Source organism: Hylobates moloch, unplaced genomic scaffold (genome assembly GCF_009828535.3).
Source record: "Hylobates moloch isolate HMO894 unplaced genomic scaffold, HMol_V3 SCAFFOLD_1, whole genome shotgun sequence".
NCBI lineage: Eukaryota > Metazoa > Chordata > Mammalia > Primates > Hylobatidae > Hylobates > Hylobates moloch.
The window spans coordinates 123,532,513-123,557,064 of record NW_026652276.1 but is presented as its reverse complement, the minus strand read 5'-3'; the positions used below and the strand labels follow the sequence as shown (position 1 = coordinate 123,557,064).

General features: G+C 48.1%; 1 protein-coding gene across 1 annotated transcript in view; it reads left to right on the top strand.

Annotated features, from left to right (window-relative positions):
* The window catches only part of ADCY1 (adenylate cyclase 1), a 144,957-nt gene extending 130,042 nt beyond the window's left edge, over window positions 1–14,915 (top strand). The window contains exons 18-20 of the mRNA XM_032758145.2: window positions 3,253–3,367; window positions 5,432–5,556; window positions 8,010–14,915. Coding sequence (XP_032614036.1) covers window positions 3,253–3,367; window positions 5,432–5,556; window positions 8,010–8,312 — 543 coding nt within the window. The 3' untranslated portion in view covers window positions 8,313–14,915. The remainder of the gene's footprint in view (window positions 1–3,252; window positions 3,368–5,431; window positions 5,557–8,009) is intronic.
* The last annotated feature ends 9,637 nt before the right edge of the window (window positions 14,916–24,552 follow it).

Below are 24,552 nucleotides of genomic sequence, written 5' to 3'. Positions count from 1 at the left end.
CACCAGCCCCCACCTTCCTCCCCACTTGGCCCTCTCCTCTCCTCCCATCAGCCCTGCATTCTCCTTTTCCACAGTAGAACTGTGAATACATAAAAATAATTATTCTGAATAGGTCTAGATTCATTAAAGAAGTTGAATCAATAATTAATAATCTTCTGAAACAGAAAGCACCAGATTGAGATGCATACACTAGTGAATTCCAGCAAACATTTCAGGAAGAAATTACACCAGTTCTCTACAATCTCTTCTAGAAGACAGAAGCAGAAGGAACACTTTCTAACTCATTCTGTAGGCCACCATTACCTGAATACCAGACCCAGACAAAGATATTATAGAAAAAGAAAATTACAGACCAATATTTATTAATATAGATGTATAAACCCCCAGCAAATATTAGCACATTGAATTCAATAATGAATGAAAAGAATTATATACTAAAACCGCATTGGATTTTTTCCAGATATACAAGGCAGTTTTTAATATTCCAAAATGAATTCATGAAATTCATGAAATCAACAGGATAAAGAAGAAAAATTATATAATCATATCAATTGATGCAGAAAAATTATTAAAGTCTAACACCCATTCCCGGTTTCTTAAAAAACCTCTCAGTGAACTGGCAATAGAAGACAACTTCCTCAGTTTGATTTAAAAACTTTTGCAAAATACCCACAGCTTGACATACCTAATGGAGGGAAACAAAATGCTTTCTAAGATGAGAAGCATGGCGAGAATATCCTCTGTCACCATTTCTATTCAACATTTTACTGGAAGGCAGTAAGACAAGAAAGAAAATAGAAGGCATACAGACTGAGAAGGAATCTGCTTCTGATGACATGACTGTATACGTAGAAAATCCCAAAGAATTAACAACAACAATAACAGAAAAAAGCCCCTGGAACTAAGAAGCAATCATAGTAAGGTTCCAGGATATAAAGTGAATATATAAAAGCTCATCATTTCTCTGTATGCCAGCAATGAACAATTGGAATTTGCAATTACAAACAAAATGCCATTTATATTAGTAGCCACAAAATGAAATACTAGGTATAACTCTAACAAACTATGTACAAGATCTATAGGAGCAAAACTATAAAATTCTGATGGAAGAAATGAAGGATCTAAGTAATTGGGGAGTCAGTGTTCCTGCATAGGAAGAGTCAGTATTGTTAGGATGGCAGTTCTTCCCAATTTGATTTGTAGGTTTAACACAAGTCCCATCAGAACGCCACCACGATATTCTGTGTCGTTGACAAAATGATCCTAAGTTTATATGGAAAGTAAAAAGATGCAGAATAGTCAACACAGTATTGAAGCGGAAGGGCAAAGCTGGAGGACTGACACTACCCGACTTCAAGACTTATAAAGCTGTAGTAATCAAGACAGTGTGGTATTGGCAAAAGAATAGGCAAATAGATCAGTGCAACAAACTAGGGAGCCCAGAAATAGACCCACAGACATACAGTCAACTGGTTTTTGACAAAGGAGCAGTGGCAATACCATGGAGAAAAGATAGTCTCTTCAACAAACAGTGCTGAAACAACTGGACATCCACATGCAAAAAAAAAAAAAAAAAAAAAATATATATAGATGCAGACTTTACAACCCTCACAAAAATTAACTCAAAATTGATAATAAGCCTAAATGTAAAATGCAAAACTACAAAACTTTTAGAAGATAACATAGAAGAAAAATCTAGATGACCTTCAGTTTGGCAATGACTTTTTAAATACAACACCAAAAGCGTGATTCATGAAAGAAAAAATTGGTAAGTTGGACTTCGTGAAAATTAAAAACTCCTACTCTGTGAAAAATATTAAGAGAATGAAAAGTCAAGTCACAGATTAGGAGAAAATCTTTGCAAACCACCTATCTGATAAAGGACTTGTATCTATAGTACACAGAGAGCCATTACAATTCAACAAGAGAGAAAAAACCCCAGTTAAAAAGTGGGCAAACAATTCGAACAGGCACCTCACCAAAAGAGATGCAGATGACAGATAGGCATATGAAAGGATGCTCAGCATCATATGTTTTTAGGGCTTTGCAAATGAAAACAACAGTAAAATACCACTAGATACCTGTTAGAAGGGCTACAATCCAAAACACTGACAAGACAAATGCCGGTGAGGATGTGGAGGAACAGAAACTCTCCTTCATTGCTGGCGGGAATGCAATATAGGACACCCACTGTGGGAGAGAGTTTGGTAGTTTCTCACAAAGTTAGACATAATATTACCATATGATCCAGCAATTGCACTTTTGGTATATATCCAAATGAAATGAGAACTTATGTCCATGAGTATTCACAGCAGCTTTATTCATAATAAAAACTGGAAGCAAACTAGGTATCCTTCAGTAGGTGAATGGATAAAGAAATTCTGGTATATCCGTAAGGTAGAATATTATTAAGTGAGAAGAAATGAGCTATTAAGTTATGAAAAGACATGGAGAAGCCTTAAATACAATTGGCTACATAAACCAGTCTGAAAAGGTCATAGTGGATACGTCATGCATTTAGAATGCGTAGAATGGACAATACCAAGAATGAACCCTAATTAAATTATGTACTTTGGTTAATAATATCAATATTGGTTCATCAGTTGTAACAAATGTGTCACACTTAGGTAAGATGTTAACAATAGGAGAAACTGTGGGGAGAAGGGATATATGACAATTCTGTATAATCTGCTCAACTTACCTGTAAACCTAAAATTGCCCTAAAAATAAAGCCTGTTAATTTTTAATAAAGCATTAGTTTCCTGATTGTGAGGACTAATAAAATTCCCTTTAAAAATAAAAATTAGAGATCTTACAACTGGTACTGTTTCACAACAGAAAGGACCTTGTCACACACATACATGACGATGTAGCCTCAATCTCAAGGAGGGAAATTGCCTACTCCCTGGCATGCATCTCTGTCCTTGTTTTGCTCATTTGCAATGGGCATTAGCAACGCTGTCCAAGCAGGAGTTTGAGCACCTGGTCTCCCACTCAAAAGGGCTGCCCTACCCCATTCCTGCAGGCAGCCTTGGGTGGGCCCTGTCTCTGCCCCTCGGGAGCTGGGGCTTGGCCAATACCCTGCCTCTCTCTTAGTCTCCTACCTGTAGAATGGAATGATAAATGTGCCCATAGCCAGGCACCCAGAGTGCCTGCCTCTGAAAGTGCAGCTGTTGGCCACTGCAGGTTGGTCCCTGGCCCCCTCTTGCCTAGCACTCCCCAGATGTAATGACCCCGTCTGTTTGCGCCTAGGCTAAGAAGTCCATCTCCTCCCACCTGAGCACGCTGGCGGACTTTGCCATTGAAATGTTTGACGTTCTGGATGAAATCAACTACCAGTCTTACAACGACTTCGTCCTCCGAGTTGGTACGTGGCTCTAAACCTATCCTGTCCATCCATGTGGAACACCTTCCTACACCCACCTAGGGTGGGATCAGCTGATGAGGTGCCCTGGTCTTACAGAAAGGACGGTGGTGCCACCCAGGAGGGCATGGGGACCTGTGTACCGAGTTGCCCCTGGAAGCTGCTGGTGGAAGTGAAGATGCTTCAGAAAGTGACTTAGACTTTGAAGATTCATTGTCTAGCTCAGGAAACACATTAGAAATCTTGATTGTCCTGGAGACGTTCAGATGCTCCTCCAAGTCCACACTTAGCTGAAGTAAAATGCCGTTTTCCCTGTTCGCCAGCCACGGCTACATAGTTGAGGCCACATGGGCTGTCCAGAAAGAGGCCTTGACGGGAGCCCCACTGCGTGGACTCCGGCCGCCCTGTGTCTTCTCTGGGCTCCTTCCCTCACCTGTGTGGTGAGGAGGAAAAACCACTGGATGCCCCAGTTCCTTTCTAGCTTTTATAAAACTATGATTTGTTGGTTTTTTTTTTAAATCATAAATTCACTTTTTCTTGAGATGTAGACAGTTTACCAGAAAAAAATTTTACTAGTCCAGGATACAGTTAAACTAGAGGTTCATGGTTGTTTTCAAATTGAAACATCCGGTAGCCTTAAAAACAAACCTCGGAGCTGCGTGTGAATGTGAAGGATGGTAGGTGATCCATTTAGAGCACGTGGAGTTGTGCTGTCCTGAAAAGCAAGCTCGGCTTTAGGCATGGTGCCTGGCCAGAGGGCAGGGGCAGAGTGAGCCAGCTGGGCCCTGGGCTCTGGTCAGCAGAGCTACTGATGTGCCTGGAAATCGATCTGATGGTGGGTCGGGGAAATTCTGCTCCTCACTTTCCAATGACAGGACCAGCTGGCAAGCCTGGCCCTGTGTCTCAGCGTCTGGTCATGCAGTGGGGCTGGACAAGGATCTCTTGGGGCCCTTCTGCCCGTCAGGCTGGTGCTAGCCTAGTGTTCTTTATGCGGGTGGGATGTCTGGGGTTAGCAGAGGGTGCTCCCTAACTCCCACCAGCTCCAGCCATCTGGGAAGTGGTCTTTTGGGGTTCTTCTCTGAGTTTCCCATGCCCACCTTCCCCAGCTCACACCACTGTGCCGCCTGCTCTCAGGCTCCTCCCATGCCATGCCAGCTGCCCACTGCCCAGGACGTCAGAGGAATTTTCTAGGACAAGCTCAGGAAAATTAGTCCACAAATGTGGAAGGGGAAGATAGGAAGAGGCTTCAGTCGAGGCCAGAAAGCCCCAGTTGCAGGAGGTGGCTGCCAGCAGGCTGTAACAGGAGAGCTGACAGCATGCTTGGTCCCTCTCTGTCCTGCCAAGGACGGGCCGGGCGTCACAGCCTGGTATGTGCCCTACTTACAGGGAAGGAAGACCAGGCTCAGAGAGGGTGAGTGCTTTGTGGAAAGTTGCACAAGGGATGACTCAAGTTCTAGTGTGCCTGGGTTGTTGCGATGCTGTCCAGCTGGTCTGCAGCTGTCCAGAGGCCAGTTGGACACTGAGCTACAAAAAGAGAAGGTACTCCCTCTCCTCCCTTCAGAGCAGTCTGCACCATCTTGCTTAGTTCTGGGGCCCATACTCTAAAATAGCCATAAGGTCACATTCCGAGAAAAGGTCCGGAGCTGCTATTTTTCTGGAAGAGAGGATGCACTTGGAGACATACCCTGTAATCATAGATACTGAAAGGCCACACTTCTGAGTGGCTCCCCTGGTAGGGCTCAGCACAGAGGCTGCTATTCCAGGAAAGGGGACTTTTCTTTAGGATCAGGCTGTTCTTTGAACAGCCGGTGCTGTTCCCCAGTGCAGTGGACAGTGTCGTGAGGGGACCTTGCCCAGGGGAGCCCGTGCAGCAGGGCAGCTGCCTCTCTGTGGTGCTGTGTGTGATGCTTCAAGAAGGAGCCTGGTGCTAGGTGACCCCAGGAAACAAAGCCCTGAAAGGAGCAGCCTTTTCTCCACCAGGAGCAGCATCAGGTGCATTTGGTGGCCCTGGTGGGGTGAGTTATACTTTTCCCGCTAATGACAGGTCATGCGCTGGCTGTTTTCTAGGCATCAATGTTGGCCCTGTGGTGGCTGGAGTGATTGGCGCTCGCAGGCCCCAGTACGACATCTGGGGAAACACAGTCAACGTGGCCAGTCGGATGGACAGCACAGGGGTCCAGGGCAGAATCCAGGTCAGTTCACCAGAAACCCCCAAGGCATGGGTGCCCATTCTTCAGGTGAGGAAACTGAGGCACAGGGGGCCAGAATTGAATCCCCAGTCTGCAGCCTGTAAGTGGCAGGGCAGAAAGAGCTGCGTATTTCAGTCTGTCTGCTCTGGAGGGCATCCTGGCCTGGGCATCTTGATTTTGCTGTTTGGTTTGTCATTTAGCCTTGGGGGCTGGCTCCTGAGTGACCAGTTGCAGAGGTGGGAGCACTGAGTCACTGGGTCCTGCTGCTGGTCCCAGCAGCCTGGTGACTCTCATTCACTCTGCACATCCCAGGACTCCGGATTCCACCAGCTGCCATAGGAAGGAAGGGCTTTCTTGTGTGTTTGAAGGGAGGGTGCTATGCGTGTCCACCTCATCTGAGGAACTTGTGGGCAGCTCAGGTGGGCTGACACATGGTGGCTGACACCCTCTAAAAGCCATGGAAAGGTTTAGAGGGCAGCAGCCTCTGCTTTTCCTCAGTGTAGAGGAGTGTGGTTTGGCTTCTGGGATTTCCCTTAGAACAAATTTGAAACTTGACTCGGTCTTGATGACCACCAGGATGAAGCCTTTACAACTAAGATGGAGATTGTGAGGGGCCGCACAGCCCTGCAGCCACCCTCCCTGGGAACCGCAGGCCTCCAGAGGCCATGGAGGGAAGGCTTGGTCCCCAGGCGAGTGACAGCAGCTATTCACGGGGGCAGTTTAAGGGACAGGTAGGCCAAAATATTCATGGAGCTCTCCTCTCCTGCTCAAAACATAGATGGGGCTTCCATGGAGCAGCGCTGCACTTCTGCATTCTCTTTGTTAAAATTTCTTTTATCACAGTAAGGTATACATAGAATTTGTCATCTTTTTTCTAGGTGTACGGTTGAGTGGCATTAAATATATTCACATGGTTGTGCAGCCATCACCACCATCCACCTCCAGAACTTCGTGCTGTATATGTATATATACACACATATGTGTGTATATATATACAGCACGAAGTGTAAATATATATATATATACTTACTTTTTTTTACAATGTACTTTTTTTACAATGGCTGTACCCTGCACCCTTCTGCAGGATTCCCCCAAAACTGGACTTGCCAGGGGAGAACTTCATGGGAGCCCCATCCTGCCCACCCCAGCCTGGCCCCTGCCCTGAACCAACATTGCATTTTTAAGTTTCTAAAATCAGACCTGGGCCTGCCACTGTCCTATTTTGCCCCTGCCTCACGCACAGACTGTTCACTCATGGCCTCTGTCCAATCCCCAGCCAGGTGTCTCCTGGCTGCCCAGGATATCGCCCTTGCACTCACAGGGCCTCTGTCCTCCCTCCCCTGCTTGGGCTTCCCTCCCCTGCCACACTGATGGGGGCCACCCTCCCAAGCTCTGGGCATTAGAAGGTGGGCTTGGCATTGATTTAGTTCTTTTAACGAAAGATGCCAGGGTTTGAATGGACTGTGTGGGGGAGTGAGGAGCAGCCAGGTAGACAGGGAGGAAGAGAGGAAGTTCCAAGATCACACCTGCAACGTAACGCAGAGATACCAGTCGTGTCCTCTGTTCACAGGACTCATTGTTTCTAGTAGAAACTATTTTCTCATCCTTTATCTTTTTCCAAACTTTGTGAAGCAGAAATTCTTTGAGCTAAAATACTGGTTGCGAACCTGTCAAGAAATGTCTCTGTTTTCTCTGGACAGTTTGCCTGCTACCCTCCGTATGCTGGTCCCTCCCTCCCTTGACTCAGGGTTGCAGAGGCAGCTGCGCCGGGGTCCTGTGAACTGGCTGGTTTGCACCCCCACTGACACCACGCTGCTGCCCCTAGCAGTGAGTTGGAAGTCACGCTTTGCCCTAGACTGTACTCTTTGCTGCCCCTTCCAGCTGAGGGGGGTACCTTCTGCCCCCTACATTCTGTATGCCCTGCTTGTAAATGTCCCTGGCTGCTGAGGTGCCAAGAGTCCTGAACCCAGAGAGTCAATCCTGCTCTTCTCTGTTCTAGCATCTGGAGCTGGGTCCCACGCAGCCTCTGGCATGGAGTGCATGGAGCCACCATGGAAGCTCACATCCAGACCCTGGTGCTAGGTCCCTACAAGCCCTGCCCCCACTGCCTGCCTGTCTGGGTGCTCCCTGGGCCACCCTTTCTGGCTCAGTGAACGTTGCCTCCTCCTATTGTCAAGGGAACAGGCAGTGAAACTGCCCTGCGGCTGGCCCCTTAGACTTCTCTGAGTCCACTGGGTTGTCTTTGCGGGGCTGTGTCTTTTTTACCTAGTGACCCAAGCGATTTCAGCAAGAGTAGGGGCCTTGGCTGCCAGGCTGAGCTGGGAAAGCCACATCCCAGTGCCAGGGTTGGGCAGTCAGGGTGGACAGCAACAGATGCAGGATGGAATGTTTTGGTCTCTTCCCAGAGGAGTCCCCCTCATTGCCCTGGAGTAACACTCACTTCTCTCCATCAACAGGTGACTGAGGAAGTCCACCGGCTGCTGAGAAGGTGCCCCTACCACTTTGTGTGCCGAGGCAAAGTCAGTGTCAAGGGCAAAGGCGAGATGTTGACATACTTTCTAGAAGGCAGGACTGATGGAAACGGCTCTCAAATCAGGTCCCTGGGCTTGGATCGGAAAATGTGTCCATATGGGAGAGCTGGCCTTCAGGGCAGACGTCCCCCGGTGTGCCCCATGCCTGGCGTCTCAGTCAGGGCTGGGCTGCCTCCACACTCCCCGGGCCAGTACCTGCCCCCTGCAGCAGCTGGGAAGGAGGCTTAGTGGAGCCCACATGGGCCTCTGGGGTGCACAGGGGGTGGGAATGCTCCGGGGGCGACACAGGCCACGGTGGCTCCAGCCAGGACCAGCCAGACCAGCAGAGCAGGAAGCCACTGGCCAGGGTGGAGGAGGAGCATTGTCCAGGCGTGGCCTGTGGCCCAAGGGCCAACCACCGAGCAGACACAGCACAGCAGTGACTCGGTGAGGGGAGGACACCCGACTCTGCACACTTCCAGGCCTTCCCGGAGAGGTGTCTATTCCATCCTTCCCTCTGTGACATAGGGAGCACTGTTTCTTTCCAGCAGGCCTGTTCAGGTTTGGCCAGGTCAGCATCAATGTAAGGACCTTCAGAGCATCCACCAGGGTTATAGCAAGAGCCGCTGAGGTGTGGCTGGCAGAGCAACTGAGGAGCTCTGTGAGAGTGTGCCCTGAGACAGCCCTGTCCACCCCACCCAGGTGGGACCTGACATACAGGTGGCTCCAGCCCTGGGCAGCAGCTTCAAGAGCCAGAGTGGGAAGTCGGGCCTCTCTGGGAAGGCCCCAAGGCCTGGGGTTGTTCACACCACAGGCACAATACAGAGCTGTCCACTCTTGAACTGGACGGTTTGGGGAGAATTGAGAAGCTGCCTCTCACTGCATGGATAGTGGTGGCTGCTGGCTTTCAAGCGTGGTTTTTTGCTAAGAGCCAGAGGCAGGTCTTCTGGAGTTCTCAGGGGGCCCTGTGACCCCCTCTCCACAACCATGGCCAGCATGGGCTTCTTGCTGCACCTGTGCATTCTCCACCCCTCCGCCAATGGCTTCCAGCTCCTAAAACACCTGGACATTCCCCATCCTGCACCGGCACTGTGTTTGTTCAGAGAAGACGAAGGGTGTTATTTCTTCCTTTCCCTGTGGCATCTTGGATCCTTTACATTTAGCAACAAAAGTGTGAGGCTCCACTTCCGCTGCATATGAGCGGCTCTCACACCCATGAGCAAATTTCCTTGATGGAAGATGCTATTTCTCCAGCAGAACCAACCCTCCAGGACGAAGTTTCAGAATTGGCTGATGGTCGTGAATGCAGGTGTCCCTGTTGTAATTTGCAGGGAAATTGACTGCAGGTGATAGTGTTGACATCTGACAACCTCCTACGTGCATGTCTAAATAGTCACAATGAAGATGAAAATAAGGAAGAGGGGGACAGGGTCCAGGAGGGCCAGTGGAAAGGCACTATCCAGAAATAGTGGGCAAAGGTCTGGCATATGGAAACCTTGGATCTCGGTCACAGGGAGGAAGGTGGCTAGAAATGGGAGGGAAGCTTCTGGGTAGGCACCATGGTAGGGGAACTTCTAAAGACCCACTGCTCTGAGATGTGGTCAGAGAGGTTTCTGTGGACTGCAGGTGAGGCCTGAGCCCTGCCTCTGCTCAAAGCCAGCAGGGTTGGGGGTCTACCTCCTCACTGCTCCTCAACAGCTGTAACCCTTTCCTGAGGGCCCCGACTTTCAGAATAGGAGCAGAGAGAAGCCCAGACTTCCTTCCCTGGAGTGCAGACCTGTGTGTGAGACCTGCTCCAGGCTGATCCCTGTCCGCACAGGTCGGTGATGTCCTTGGCTGCTACCATCAGAGGCAGCCCCCTGCACAGGGAGGGCCTGACCCTGCCTCAGCTGTGTGGCCATGTGGGGGCAGCAGGGGCCTGGGCCATAGCTGGGGGAGGCCAGACCCTGAGGGCTTTGCAGGGCGGCCAGTGAAATGATGCCTGGTGCTTCCAGCTGAGACAGGAGTCCGGACAGAGGTGGGCAGGGTGGATGGCTTCAGGCAGGGGAGGCGGGTAGAGGCTGCATGTAGGGGCCCCCGTCTGCCTGTCCTTAGGGTGTGGACTAGGTGTCTAGACAGGGTTGTCAGGAGCACTGTCCACCCTCCTTTCTCTCTGGTCAGGGCTGTGGCCTCTGTGATGGTGCAAGAGGCAGGATGGTCTCCAGACACCTTCTTGCCAAGTGATTTTGACCAATGCCTTTCCAGCACCTTCCCCTGGCTATGACAGGGAGCTCCCAGGCCAGGCCACATGACCTCACAGGTAGGCTGACCCCATGGACCCACTGGAGACTTTGAGGGCAGAGCTCGGGCACCTTTCACCTTCCTTGGGTGGTCCTCATGTCGCTGTCCGCTCATGTTCCTGGTGTTCTGGCATCACCTTGTGCCGGTGGGGGCTGGGCTCCCGTGAGGTCCTAGGGCAGAAGGAGGTGCTTGCAGGGCCTCTCACTGCTGTTGGGGTGTCCGCAGGACCTTATGTTTATGTGGAATCTCCAGGCTGCCTTCGAGGGCTCCTGAGCTCATCCTGAGGACCCAGGGTCCATCTGAGCCGGCTGTGGGCTGAGATCCTGGCTGGGGCCCTGCTGTCAACCCCTCCTCCAGGCCCTGCCTTGTCCCTGCTCCTGTGCTTTCCTCTCTTCAGGACAAATGGTTTGTCCTTATGGTCCCCTTTCCACTAGGATTTTCTCATCCTCATCTGTCTATCCCAGCCGGACTTGAAGCAGTCAGTTCAGACAGGAGCCATAGGGAGCCTGTGAGGGCGTAGTGTGGTGGTGGTGAGTGCAGCCGCCCTGGCTCCTCCAGCTCATCGTGGTGCTGTCCTTGACCCACGAGCTGTTGAGAAGGGTGCAGAGCCCCTGGCACAGCCAACCCTGTTGCCCCCAGTGCCGCTGCCCACCTTCGGTCATCCAGGTAGTGGGTAGACGGAGGAGTGAACCCCAAAGGTGTCCATGCCCCAGTTCTAAGCCATGTGGCCAGGTGCTGTCACACAGCAAAGGGGACATTGCAGGTGGAATTACGGTTAGGGATCTAAGGATGGGAGGGGAACTTGGATTATCTGGGTGGGCTCAGTGGCCCCTTGGAATGGCTGAGGGAGGCAGGAGAGCCAGGAAAGATTTGAAGTGTCACAGAGATGGTGCCATCATTGCTGGCTTAAAGACAAGGGGCCAGGAGCCAACACCACAGGCCACTCGACAACTCCAGCCAAAGTCAGCAAGGAAGCCGGGTGTCGCTCACACAACCAGAAGGAGCTGAGTTTGGCAACAACCCAAGTGAGCCTGAAGCAGATTCACCCCAGAGCCTCCAGGCATGAGTGGAGCCCAGTCCGGTGACACCTTGGTTTGGCCTGTGAGACTGAGAAGAGAGCCAGCCACGCTGTGCCGTGCCTGGGGTCCACAGAGCCGGGAGGTCACACATGTATGTCCTGGAAGCTGCCCAAGGTGTGGCCACTTGTAGGGCAGCAAGAGGAAGCTGTCGCGGGGACCATGCTGCCTTCTCTGGGCTCACGACTGTTCTGGAAAGGACCCCATGGCAGACTTGGCAAGGTCTCCACTTCAGGGGCAAACATCTCCATCATCAGCAACTCCAAACCCCAGCCACTTCCTGGGAGTTCAGGAACTGTGTTTAGCCATAATGTTCCCTGGGGTTTGGTGAAAAACAACTTCCTTTTTATTTGTGAGAAAACTGTATTATATTGCCTTATTTATTTTTAATCATGTACAATATTCATGTACAAATGTTAGAGCCATTCGGGTAGGATTCTCTCTAAATTATTTATCGAAGAGGCTTTGTAAATAGTGCACCAGTTACAGGTGCTGCCTGTTTACTCGTACCAAAAATGAAGACAAGCCCCACACCCACCTCAGCCCCTGCTTGGCCATGCTGTGGCCCTTTGGAAACGACCCTGTGTGCTCCCCTCGCGACCCTTGCATGCCTTTCATGCCTGATGCCGTAGAGTAGAACACAGCCCCGGAATGCTTCCAGTCGCCTGCAGGAACCATGCCGGCCCGGGTGGTCCATGCCTGCGGGGTGCCTGTATCCTGCAGGAGGACGCCCCCACAGACCCAGAAACCCAAGTTGCCAACCCGTGTTTCTCAGACTTTAAAGCCACCAGGGCTTCTGGAACACCTGTCATAGAAGCAATAACTCTTAACTCTATACTGTAGAGATGAGTCTGGTCCAAAGCAGATTGGTAATTTAGAGATAAGCCATGCGTACAAGTTTGCCCCATTCTCTGGCTTGGGGTGGTGGGAGGCGGGGAGCTGCCACTCCCAAAGCCCCCACCCCTTCCCGAAGACCCAGCTCTGAAACCGCAGTTCTTGTGGGTTGGGCCACCCAGGCTGGTCAGAGCTCAGCACCCCAGGTCTGCTGAGCAGACAGAGCTGGCATTAAAGCCCGGTCAGGTCATTGTCACCACACCCTTGCTTGGATGAGGAAGGAAGGGGGCAAAGGCACCCACTCCATCCAAGATCTGTTCCAATTGATGAGCCTCAGTACTGGCCTCACACTGACCAACGGTGGTATGCTGCAGTTTGTTGGTTTGATGCAGAGTCTAACTGATAGCATATCAAACATATCAAGGCTTACCTGTGATAGGCCATTTTAAGGAAACGGTGGCACTCTGAAGGCTGTCCCCATTCACCTTTCACAATGCTGGTACCATCCTGGTAGAAGAGCTCTCTGAACAGGACACCTGTTCAGGCCTGGGGGCCCCATGCTAGGCTTGCCTGGGCATGAGAAGGTCGAACTGGGTGGCTCAGGCCTTCAAATTGAGCTTCGGGGTGTCCGAGAGAGGGGTCTTATACGAGGAGCTCACGTACCCCAAATAACTATCAGTGCACAAATCATTCCATGCTCTTTGGCACCAGACGGGAGATGCTGCAGGCAGGTGTCCATATTTGGCAAAAATGGGCAGTAGGGGAAATGGAGTTGCTTCAACCTTTCTCAGTCCCGGCCCTCACTGCACCCACCAAGTCAAGCAGAGCTGGGTGGGCTGAGACCAGCGTCCCAGCTGGACTGAGCCTGGGGGGCAGGGGCTGAAGCCAAGGAGCCCCCCTGGGTGGGGGCATCAGGAGCAGGGGCAGGGCCTGAGGACTGCGCCCCCTGCTTGGAGGGCAGGCCAGGATGGAGCCCAGGGTAGACTTTGAAGAAGGCTCAGTGGGCTCAGCAGAAGGAAGGCTCTTCTCATAGTTGTGGTTTTCCACAGATGGATTTGGGTGATCTGAGTGTGGTCAGGCCCTGCCGTTGCGGAATGAATGCCTCACAGGGGGTTCGTCTGTAAGCTGCAGTGTCCGTGATTCTGTGTGAACTGACAGCAAGGAGCTGAAGGGCAGGCCCCGCCCTTGGGAGAGAGCACGGGCATGGGCTGCTGGATGCAGGGCTTCCAGGGCTGTGAAGGCAGAGGGGTCCCTGGAGGCAGACAGGGCAGACTGGGGGACAGCAGCAGGGGGCAGAGCCCCAGCCAGGGCGGCTGCTTCCTGCACATAGACATTCCTCCTGCACAGGGCCAAGTGCCCATGAGCACAGCCCCAGACAGACACGATGGGGAGCCTGGAGCCCTCCGCTCACCTAGGGGAGCCCTGGGGCACACACTGGAAAGTATTCTAGGGGCATCCTGCCTTATCCTTCCGTTTGTTCATACACTTAGTGAAAGCAGATCCTGTACTAGGATGTGAGGATATCTGTGACCTCCGTGGTCCATTCCATAAACACCAGATTCCATTTCAGGTGCCACACATTTTGGGGCTAGACTTCCCTAAACAACATGCCATTGTGAAATGATGCATATATTTGTATTTTTAAATTTCCCTGGAAATTTAATCTATTCTGTTCCATATGAAGTCTGTTCACTACCTTAAAAAATAGATAATTCACTAGAGGCCGTGCTTAATTCAAATCCATGTGTGTGCCTGCATTACACGTGTGAACATGTGTTTCTGTCGTGTGTGTCATGCATATCTGCGTGTTGCATAGCATAAGCCAAATGAAAATTAATCATTTGTTCATGGGATTCATACGAGGAACAAAATTAAGTTTGAATATAGTCAGATAACTGCCACGCAGGGCATTTGGGGAACCATCCCCGAGTGCCCTGATGTGATTTCCCTCAGAAAATCCTTGTTATTAGAGGAGAAGGTCTGGACAGGGGCAGCAGCATCTCAGACTTCAAGTCAACTTTATCATCTACTACATCAGCACTGAAGTCCAGGAGCATTGAGGCACTAACTAGGTTCCATTTTCTTTGATTTGGTTAGTGGTTTTTTTCTTTTGGGTTCTCAGTGTGCAGAGGCTGTAGAGAGAGCCTCAGGGCGGTGATAACTGCAGGAATTCAGCCCTCTAGCTCCCCTCCAGTTACTGGGAGCCAATTTGGAGGCCAGGCCTTCCCAGCTGAGTGTCTGTCAGCTTCGGTCTCTCTCAGCTGTGCAGTGGAAGAGCAACAATAGACAGGTGACCTTCTTGGGTTGTGCTTCACAATGGACTGGGAAAAACATCTTTGAAATCAGAAAATCAGGCCGGGCGCAGTGGCTCATGCCTGTAATCCCAGCACTTTGGGAGGCCGAGGCGGGTGGATCATTGAGGTCAGGAGTTCAAGACCAGCCTGGTCAACATGGTGAAACCCCGTCTCTACTAAAAATACAAAAAAAAAAAATTAGCTGGGCGTGTTGGCGGGAGCCTGTAGTCCCAGCTACATGGGAGGCTAAGGTGGGAGAATCGCTTGAACCCGGGAGGTGGAGGTTGCAGTGGGCCGAGATTGCACCATTGCACTCCAGCCTGGGCGACAGAGCAAGACTCTGTGTCAAAAAAAAAAAAAAAAAGAAATCAGAAAATCGACCACAGTGGCAGCCACCTGGCTTAATGCTGTGTCTTTTGTACCTGACAGCGGTCACTCATTTTAGGCACAACTCCTTCATGCTTTGTGAAATTAGTGAGTTTCCTTCTACCCATCACCAGATTCAATATGTTCTATTAATACACCGATAACCACAGGGGAAGGGCACTTGTCACTCTCCCACCTGGTTACCACAGTCTCCATGGGCGTTTTGCTGTGACCACAAATAAAGGAAACACTGATCACTAGTATCTAAGTTGGGCTTTGCAGTAACTATGCACCTTCTGTGTGCTTCACCTCACTCTCTACTTCAAACAGCCCATGGAGGGGGGTATTATTATACTCCTTATGTTGACTGAAGAATCTGAGGCCCAGAGAGCTTAGGGACTTGAGTGAAGTCACACAGCCCTGAGAGGCAGGGCCAGGGTTCCATTCCTGCTCTATCCAGTTCCAAGCCCTTGTGTTTTCCATGACGTTTAGTGCCTCTTTGGTAACAGCAACATCTGCAAGATTTGTGTTGGTTTGATGGAGAACTCTAGCTCATCCACATGCTAGTGCCCAAGTGGTGGAGGCGCCACCTCAGCAGGTGGGTTCTGAATGCAGCCAAGGCTGTCCCCCCAATGGGTGAGACTCGCTCCAACTGCCCGCCCTCAGAGCAGGTGCCTAAGTCCTCCCTGGCACTGGCAGGCCTTACCTCACATTGCTAAATTAAAGCAATGCAATTCCTCCTGGGTAAGAGGAATTTGTCCTTCTTTAACTACTGATCTCCAGCAAGGAAATAAAATGTTAGCCTTTAAAAAATCCCTACTTTGTCATATCAGACTATATTCTAAAACTATATTTGAGTGAAACCTGTCATTGTGTCTAATTTCAAATATACAGAATCTCCTTAAGAAGAGCTGTTGCCTTATTTTTCTGTAAGGCCTCTCTGACATCAAATGGGGAGAAATGGTGGCACCTCCAGACACCCTGAAACTACACACCATTTCTTCCCTGCTCAGCTTCTGCTCAGGGGTTCTGTGAGCTATGGGAAGGCCATTGGTTGGATTTGCTACTTTAACTTTCGTCTTCCTCTGCTGTAGAGCCATTTAATGTTATTGTCATATGCTACTGGTGAGGTAAATGTGGGTCCGGGTGCCTTCCCAGGGGTTAGAGGATGTTCAAAGGGCCGATTTCAGCAGGAGTGTTCAGAGGGCTTATGATGGATGGTGAGAGATTTGACAACCACCAGAGCACATGTGCTCTGACCCTCTCCTGGGCATTGGTTCCTGCTGGTACCGGGCAGTTCAGACCTTCAGATAGGTTGCTTTCAAAAGAGCTTTCAGGCATTTATTGAGAATTAATGTTTAAACAGAGATAATAGCCTAGACGAACTCCCAAGAGATCTATCAAATCTTGTGGGCTGAATAAATATCTCATGCAGGACTGTGCAACAGTAGCCCAGAGCATCCTGCCTGTGGGCATCCACCTCCCAGGTGAGCGCAGTGGGAAGCTGGCCTGATGGCAGCCAGAACTTGTTTCTCACCTCCCACCAGCAACCCCCCACCCAACTCTGGGCCCCAGGCACATGAAGCACAAGTCTCAGGGGACCATTCCCACATTGGGGGATCCTGAGGGAGCCCTTCGCCGCCTCTTGCATACAACTGTCCACTAGGAGGCACACACCCAGTGTGGGAGAGATGTATGGTCTTGCCTTCCGCCTGTAAAAACTGCACATATGCAAGCCATTTGCACTCTGGAACTGCATGCCGTGAAAACTCCTAATGGTATGGAACTTAGTTTGAATTTGAAATCACACCAAATGCACAAAGGGACAGGCCCAGGCCTGACCTCAGGTCATCCGCCTGCTGGCTGCAGAGCATCCCCGGGAGCCATGGCGAGGCCCGTGGAGCCTGAGCTTTGTGTAGCTCGTGCACTTATTATGCACCACCTCCCTTCAGTCACCACTCCTCTTCCTCCACCATCCTCATTTATACTGACTGCACACCCCCTGCTCAAACAACAATGTCCTTATTATGACCATCTCGTAGTGGTAGATTCCATTCCTATTTAAGGTAAGCCCAAAGCCCACTTTTGGATTTTCTCGACTGTCTGAGAAAAGTTGTGTAAGCGCCTGCGTCCTTCTGGGTTTGGCTGGATAGGGTTGTTTCCCTCTATGGAATGGAGAGTGATGTGGGCGAGGGTGTCATTTTCTCGCACAATACAGCTCACTGAGGATGCTTCTGTAGAAGTGAGAAACACGATGAGTACATTCAGAATTACAATAACTCACTCTCACTGGGTAACTTCTCATGATAGATTTGTATGATCAATACGGGTCTATTTTTATGTCAACTGAACATTGTAGAGTACCTTCCAGTCTTTTTCAAGATTGTTAAATTGAGACAAGTAATTGAATAATTTGTCCTATTTTTATTTTAAAAAAAGTGAATGGACTGAAATGTTAAATGTGAATGTACATTTCTTAATTGCAACTTTTCTACTGAGTGTTTGCACTATACTTTCTGGAATCTTATTTAACAAAAATAAAGGAAAAAAATTGCTTGACTAAACTCTGTGGCCATTTCTGTTGAAAAATAAATGGTTATGTGGATGTTTTGAAGACATGCCTGCCTGTTTCACATACCTTGTGGGGGAAGTTTTATTATTGAAAGTATTAAATACTATGTGACCCCACTTAGACTAAACCACACATGAACTGTTAGCCCCCATTACATATTATTATTATTATTATTATTATTTTAGACAGAGTCTGGCTCTGTTGCCCAGGCTGGAGTGCAGTGGCGCAATCTCAGCTCACTACAACCTCCGCGTCCTGGGTTCAAGCCATTCTCCTGCCTCAGCCTCCCAAGTAGCTGGGATTACAGGCGCATGCCACCATGCCAGGCTGATTTTTGTATGATGTTCAGTAGAGATGGGGTTTCACCATGTTGGCCAGGCTGGTCTGGAACTCCTGAGCTCAGGTGATCAACCCGCCTCGGCCTCCCAAAGTGCTGGGATTACAAGTGTGAGCCACCCCGCCCAGCCCATTACATGCTATTCCTATCCAGTGTTTTCATCCTGTGCCTTTTTGAATCTCACAATTACATTTTAGATAATATTTAAAATGTAATATAGACTCTCCATTTTACTAGCCTTTCTAGTATCTTAGAATATCTTGCTGAGACAGTATTGCTTCTTTGGTCTCTCGGAAGTTACTGTAGCTCAGGATGCAATGATAAGTTCATTTTACATTCATCTGTAAATACTTTATTTCATCCCTGTCTTAAAAGATAAAACTGATTACAGATCAGTTGATAATTTTTAAGTTTGATAATATCCCATTCAAGTTTAGTTGAATGGTGAAGATGGCTTCCATTGTTGTCATTGAAGAATCTTCTATCGAATTGTTTTTCCTTTGTGTGTTTTCCTGGGGTTCTTCAAAGAAACAGAACCAAGAGGGCATGTGTGTGCTGTCAGAAAGACAGGGGGCAAAAACAGGACAGAGAATTTATTTTAAGGAATTGGCTGACATGATTGTGGGGCTGGCAAGTCTGAAGTCTACAGGAAAGGCCAGCAGGCTAGAGCCCCAGGGAGGAGGTGATGTTGCCACTAGAGTTGGAAGGCTGTCTGGAGGCAGAATTCCTTCTTCGTTTGGGATCTCAGTCTTTTTTCAAAGGCCTTCAACTAATTGGATGAGGCCCATCCACATTGTGACGGGCTATCTGCCGTACTCAAAGTCGACTGATTACAAATGTTCATTGCATCTAAAAGATACCTTCAAAGCAACATCTACTCACAGGGACATCTACTGCTGTGTTTCGCCAAACACTGGGACCCATGGCCCAGCCAAGCACATATAACATTAACCATCATAAGTGGTCTATAGTTTTTCTCTGATTATCTCTTCAATTTCAAATGAAATCAATTCCTAATAGAGAGAAATTTTAAAAAATCATGATGAAGAGAGCAATAGACCAGTAGAAAAATATTCAAAAAGCACATACGGAATTGTAACCACCTGAGGGGTTCTTCCTGCCTGCTGCATAAAGACTATGGCATTGTAGTAGAGAAAGAGTTTAAGAGACCCAAGGCTGGTCATGCCACATGGGAGACAGAGTTTGTACTGGAATCATCTCGTGCTCACAGGTTAGAAGTTTTTCAAAGGCAGTCTGGGGAAAGGGGTGGGGATGGTGAGGTAACAGTTACTTGCTGCTGATTGTATGAAATCACAGGGGGTCAGAGCTGTCCTCTAGGCTGAATGGCTTCTGGGTGGAGCCATAGGAGCAGGGTTGGCGGGTTCAAGTGGAGCCATGGGTGTCAGACATGCAAAAAAACCTGACAAAGATACTCTAAGGGCCCATCTACAATAGTGGTGTGATTTGCAGAAGTAATTGGGGACGGTGCATATTTTAAAACCTCCAGAATAATGGCTGATACTCGTTTATGTCTGCACCTTAGTAGGACCCGGGCTCTCCTCCTTGCCCCCAGCCTGATGGCCTCCCATTAGCTTTACAAAAGCAGCTGAGTTTTGGGGAAGGCCTATTATCATTTAAAGTATAACTTAACTGTCTCTCGGCCAGGCGTGGTGGCTCATGCCTGTAGTCCCAGCACTTTGGGAGGCTGAGGTGGGTGGATCACCTGAGATCAGGTGATGGAGACCAGCCTGGCCAACATGGTGAAACACTGTCTCTACTAAAAATACGAAAAATTAGCCAGGCATGGTGGCGCAAGCCTGTAATCCCAGCTACTTCGGAGGCTGAGGCAGGAGAATGACTTGAACCCAGGAGAGAGAGATTGTAGTGAGCCAAGATCACATCACAGCACTCCAGTCTGGGTGACAGAGCAAGACTCTTTCTCAAAAAAAAAAAAAAAAAAAAAAAGTCTCTCAGAGTTAGCTTGGCCCAATAGCCCAGGAATAATTAAGGGAAAGGCAAGATGGGGTGTGGGTTAGCGCACATCTTTCACTGTCATAATTTTCTGATAGAATTTTCAGAAGCAGTTTCAGAATTATCAGAGAAATACAACTAAGCAAAAAACATATGAACATATATATGTTCAATGAAACTGTTAAATGCAAATTGAAAAGAATGATAGACCACAGTCATCTTTCAAGGTGCCAAATGTTTTTATTGTGTTACAGGAAAGGGGTCCCAATCCAGACCCCAAGAGAGGGTTCTTAGATCTCACGCAAGAATTCAGGGCAAGTCCATATAGTAAAGTGAAAGCAAGTGTATTAGGAAAGTAAAGGAATAAAAGAATGACTATTCCATAGAAGGAACAGCCTCGAGGCCTGCTGGTTACCTATTTTTAGGGTTATTTCTTGATTATATGCTAACCAAGGGGTGAATTATTCATGCCTCTCCTTTCTAGACCAAATAGGGTAACTTCCTGACATTACCCTGGCATTTGTAAGCCGTCATGGTGCTGGTGGGAGGGTAGCAGTGAGGATGACCAGAGGTCACTCTTGTGGCCGTGTTGGTTTTGGTGGGATTTGGCTGGCTTCTTTACCACAAACTGTTTTATAAGCAAGGTCTTCATGACCTGTATTCTGTGTTGACCTCCCATCTTATCCTGCGACTTAGAATGTCTTAACTGTCTGGGAGTGTGGCCCAGTAGGTCTCAGGCTCATTTTACCCAGCTCCTATTTAAGATGGAGTTGCTCTAGTTTAAATGCCTCTGACAATAATGCTGGCAAAATGACAGTGAGGTCACACTTGGACACTGCTCCTGGGCATTCATACTTTGTTAATTGAAACATAACAAGGACCATAAAGCATTCACATCCTTTAACACAGTCAACTTCTGGATCCTATCTAACAAAATTGGTAGACACAAGTACAAGGTTTTTTTATGCAAAGGTTATCACTGGTATTTATAATGAGGAAAAATTGGGAACAGTGCTGGATAGAATTTTAAAGACACTCCTCTATATTCCATGCCCCCAATCTCCAGAAGCTGTGAGTGGGATGAGACACTACCACTTCCAACAGTGTGATGGGCCCCGTCATCTGGCACGCCGGACCTCTCATGAGCCCTTAAAACAGAGAACTTTTGCTGGCAGCAGGAACAGCCAGTCAGAGGGATTCCAAACCCGAAAACATTTTGTTCAGCCCCTGGTGACTTGAAAATTGAGGCGGCCAGGTGATGAGGAGTGCAGTGGCCTTCAGGATCTGGGAGCAGAGCAGCCCCCAGCTGACAGCCATCAGGGGAACAGGGAGCAGACCTCAGTCCTACAACCACAAGCAACTGGATCCTGCCAACCTGAAGGAAGCTGGAGATAGATTCCTGCCCAGATTCTCCAGGTAAGAAGCCACCGTCTCACCTGGAGAGAGCCCAGGCAGAAACCCAGCTGAGCCACCAGGACTGTGAGATAATGAATGGATATTGTGCTATTTGTGGTCATTTGTTATGTTGCCATAAAAAATTAAAATGCAACAGAAACACTAATAGAAAGTAGTACACAATAGAAAACTGATATACAAGTTAGATGATTTAAACACATAACATAGGTGTGTCACATAACGCAATGCTGGCAGTGCCCAGAAATCAGGTCTTTGAACCACACTTGGCTACAAGGAGGCAGAAGGGTTCAGGCATTGTGTGTAAATATATTTATTTTAGGGAAAAAGGGTTGGATTTCAATAAAGATGAGTTTGTGAGGATTTTAAGTTGAATAGAAACTGTACAAGAATGCACTTCCTTTCCTCATAGGTTTTGTCACGCGCGTCCGTGTGAAGAGTCCACCAAACAAGTTTTGTGTGAGCAACAAGGCTGTTTATTTCACCCGGGTGCAGGCGGGCTGAGTTCGAAAAGGGAGTCAGCAAAGGGTGGTGGGATTATCATTAGTTCTTACAGGTTTTGGGATAGGCAGTGGAGTTAGGAGCAATGTTTTGCGGATCTCACAAAGTACATTCTCAAGGGTGGGGAGAATTACAAGGAACCTTCTTAAGGGCAGGGGAAGATTACAAAGAACCTTCTTGAGGGTAGGGGAGATTACAAAATACATTGATCAGTTAGGGTGGGGCAGAAACATCACAATGGTAGAACGTCATCAGTTAAGGCTATTTTCACTTCTTTTGTGGATCTTCAGTTGCTTCAGGCCATCTGATGTATATGTGCATGTCACAGGGGATATGATGGCTTAGCTTGGGCTCAGAGGCCTGACAGGTTTCAAAACTGCATTTTCTGCAAAATATATGGGTTCACATACACAGTGAGAGTTAAGATCTATTTTATCCCAAATAATTGCTGCAAGTTACATTATGCTTACCTCTAAGTGAGCATCGTTGGTGTCATTGCCAAGGGCTATTGTTTAGCTGTTTATTATTTTCCTCAAAGATGATCATTTAGAAATCTTGCCCTATGTCTAACATAAGTGGGCAGCACTCATTTCTCCGTGTCCCTCAGTCTGAGAATGCCCCGTCTCCCTTTCCGATTTTCTCATCGTCTCCTGTCCCCAAGAATTTGGAAAGCTTTGTAGCAGCCAAACAGAGACTTGGTTCCATAGGCATGTCTAGGCGCTCGGGCAGCAAGACTTGTTCTGTCTTTAGCTGCTTCCTGTAGGTATCTTCCCATGGATGGAACATGTGATGTGCACCATCTTATTTGTGAAATATCCAAGAGACTGCATTTTGAACACTTTAACTAGAGTGCCTATGGATAACTGCATATACTCGAAATATGTAAAAACATAGTAAGTGCATTTTGCTAATACGTAGAAGATGCAACATGAATATCTAGGAAATCATCTTATATGTGAAAACATTCTTCTGAGTGCTGGTAATTCCCAACCTTTCAAGGACACACCAGAATCACTCACATTATTTTTCTTCCTCCAGGGACTCATTTTGAATTTCATTCTTTGAAAAACAAGAGAGAATTCACATGACTACATGCCTGAATCACTTTGCATCAAACACAGACCATGGGAATAATTCTCATGAAAACAGTTTATTTTTAATAGTAAAGACTGGAAAGAATTACTCTGATGTATTTATCTCTATGGTGTGCAAGATAGGCTGTTTTCTTCTGCTTCTTTGTACTCTTTAATTTGTAAAATAAACATTTTATAAATCTGATAATTTTGTAACCCAATAATCTATGTTATAAAAAAAGAAAAAAGTAAACTTTTTAAATAGCTTATACAGGAGGAACTAGTTCATAAAACTTATAAATGTTTAAACACACTACACAGTAAAAATTTTTATCACTCATAAAGAACATCCAATGAAATATGAAGTTACTGTCCAACTGCAGCCGCTATATCTAATCTCTCCTGTGAAGAATCTCATTCTCTGTCTGTTGGAAACCTCCAAAGAAATGTGGGTGTTTCCAGAAAGAACCCAATTATTGATCAGGAATATTTTCCACCCACCCTGCAGATCTAAACTTTTCACCTGTCTCTTAAAACTGAACATTCTAGACCTCACATGCCCTTAGAATCTATTATGTCCTATCTTTTAAGCCAGTCTGAGATTTCATCTAGGGGTTGCCCTTCTCACTTTGACTCTAGCTGCCAGTCCACCTGTCCACACACGCGAAGGGAGGCAATGTAGGACTAGGCTGGAAATGTATGCATTCTTTTTAGGAAGAAAAAAAGCAAGCTTTTTAGAGTGGAGGATGCAAACATTTATATGAAAAAACTCTAGGTCTGTATTTAGTAACCATAACATGTCCACACAAACAGGTCTTGCTGAGATGCCTGTACTTGGGAGAATTGATGTTGGCTTTGGGTTAAACTGAAGCTACCTGGACATCTCTTTCTTCTTCCTTACAATATGTATTACCTTCATATTGTTGATCACTTGGGTGCGACCCTGATGTTAAGCAGGGAGCACAGCATTGGAGAGGGAGAGTGTAGGGGGTTGGCCCATGCAACTGTTAAAGGTTAAGTTCCTCTAGCCCTACACACTCAACAAACACAGCCAGCATTCTCAGATTTCCAGAATGCCTTCCGGGTGAGAATCACGGTTTTGGGGCTTTCCTAGAGTGGCATTTCAGGCTCACTAGGATACCTACCCTGCCCCTGATACCAGGTGTGGTGACTCCTGGAGCCTTCCCAGCCATGCAGTGTGGGTGGTCTGGCCTCTGAGTTCCCCTAAGCTTCTTTGTCTTTATCTGCAAACATCCTGGGATCCCACAGTCTGGTTTCTCCTACAGCCTATTGAGGAAGGAGGTAGGTACCCTCTAGGGGTGGGACTATGGGCACTCCCCTCCTCTCAAAACCTGGTCCCTCTCCACATAAAGGAAGGGAACATATGTCCCTCACCATTGGTGCTCCAATGAGACCACCATAACCATAGGGTTGGAAACCCACCATCCAGTGCAGAGATTTTCTTTCCAGTTCCTGCCTCAGGCCTTCAATCCTGCTGTCTCAGAATATGCTCATGGGGCATTGGCCCAACTCTTTCCTGAGAGGGCTGACTGGCTACGGCCACCCTCGCCTAGACACCAGCTCCACACTCATTTCATCAGTCTGGGATGCGGTTTCCTCATGTTTCAGGTAAGGAAGCTGAGGCTCAGATAAGCAGAGAGCTGTCCCCAAGGCCAGAGCTGGGCAGTAGAAAACCCAGGGCTCAAGTTACACACCATGCAGAGCCTTGTCTTCTTTAACCTGCCACCACTGCTGACCCTCATCAATGTCAT